This window comes from Penaeus monodon, chromosome 34 (genome assembly GCF_015228065.2).
Source record: "Penaeus monodon isolate SGIC_2016 chromosome 34, NSTDA_Pmon_1, whole genome shotgun sequence".
Classification (NCBI taxonomy): Eukaryota; Metazoa; Arthropoda; class Malacostraca; order Decapoda; family Penaeidae; genus Penaeus; species Penaeus monodon.
This window is the reverse complement of record NC_051419.1, coordinates 3,572,015-3,573,358: the sequence shown is the minus strand read 5'-3', so window position 1 is coordinate 3,573,358 and position 1,344 is coordinate 3,572,015. Positions and strand designations below refer to the sequence as shown.

Genomic DNA, 1,344 nt, shown 5'->3' with positions numbered 1-1,344 from the left:
CATATTTCTTCAAAGTAAATGGTCTTTCTTTTTCCCAAAACAGCCATTAGAGGATGAAGACACCATCAGTAAGTTGCCTAACAGTTATCCATACGGAAACTTGTCTGTCGATGACTTGGTTCAGAGACTTGCACAGGCAGGTTTGACAGATGCAAGAGTAGAAGGAGTTGCCTGGAGTTTGCATCATTACTTTGGTAAGATTTATTTATTGATTTTTTTTTCTACACACTTAAAGTATCAGCATTGTTGTTATTAATGTTGTAGGATATTACAGCATGATGAAAATGACATGTCTGGGATTATTTGCATTTAAAGACAGGCCAAGTTTTTCTGTTTGATTGGAATTTAAATATATTAACTTTAATGCAACTCATGATAACTGTTACAGAAGCAATACTAATGGAATGAGATATTAAAGAAATACATGTTTTGGGAAATTTTTGATATAAAAAAAGTTAATCGCTCCCAGAAAATAAAGTTTAGCTAACAGAGCAAACACTAATGTTAATGTGAATACTTTGATTTACTTTACAGGAAAATGAAGACGTAATAATCAAGATCAGTGATGCCTCAACGCACATTATATGCAGCAACACTAAATTACGCGAGAAGTTACGGGACATCCTGTTGGAGTGTCTCAGCTCCTTTTGAAGCCCAGCGGTACCTAGAGTTAAATTTCACAGAACAAGCAGAATATTATTATTTACTATTTTATGAGACTGTTAAGTGATGAGGTCTAATCAGATTGCAAGGTTAATATCAGTAGCCTTAAAGTTTGAATTGTTACTTTTTTGTAACTGAATAAATGACAACTTGATGGAAAGTCTTTCTTTTCTGCATGACTCCTCTCAGTGAATTTGCTAAATTGTGCCTCAAGTCCAAAATATTATTTATGATTAAAGTTTATATATAAAAGCATTTGAATCTGATAATGTTCTATATCCTCTCACTGAAAGACATTTTTCTACACTTCATTGCATTTAGTGCTGAGTGTAAAGTCATTCAAGATGCAGACAAATATATAAAGGTTATTACCCACTATATATTTGATGGAAATTCCAAGAAGTGACAAGACGGCACTCACATCCTTCTCTTCTTCCACTCCTGACTTCCTCACACTATGCCACAATCCCTTTCTTGGCACTATGATATAAACTCTCTCTACCATCATAACCAGATAAGGAAACTCCTGGCCTGCATAGTTAACCATCAATACTTTCAAAGAAAATATGTCTGGAAGTCAAACTTAAGCACCCATAGGCTGTTTGTCTGCATGTAGATCAGAATTAATGGCATTTTTTCCCCCGAATACTTTTAACTCTCTACTATGATGGTGGTTGCAGT

The 1,344-nt window shown here is 34.4% G+C and overlaps 1 protein-coding gene across 1 annotated transcript in view; it reads left to right on the top strand.

Moving 5' to 3' along the window:
* Nucleotides 1-818, top strand: part of LOC119594526 (integrator complex subunit 9-like) — a 10,813-nt gene extending 9,995 nt beyond the window's left edge. The window contains 3 exon segments of the mRNA XM_037943558.1: nucleotides 44-163; nucleotides 165-194; nucleotides 535-818. Coding sequence (XP_037799486.1) covers nucleotides 44-163; nucleotides 165-194; nucleotides 535-651 — 267 coding nt within the window. The 3' untranslated portion in view covers nucleotides 652-818.
* Nucleotides 819-1,344: the final 526 nt, after the last annotated feature.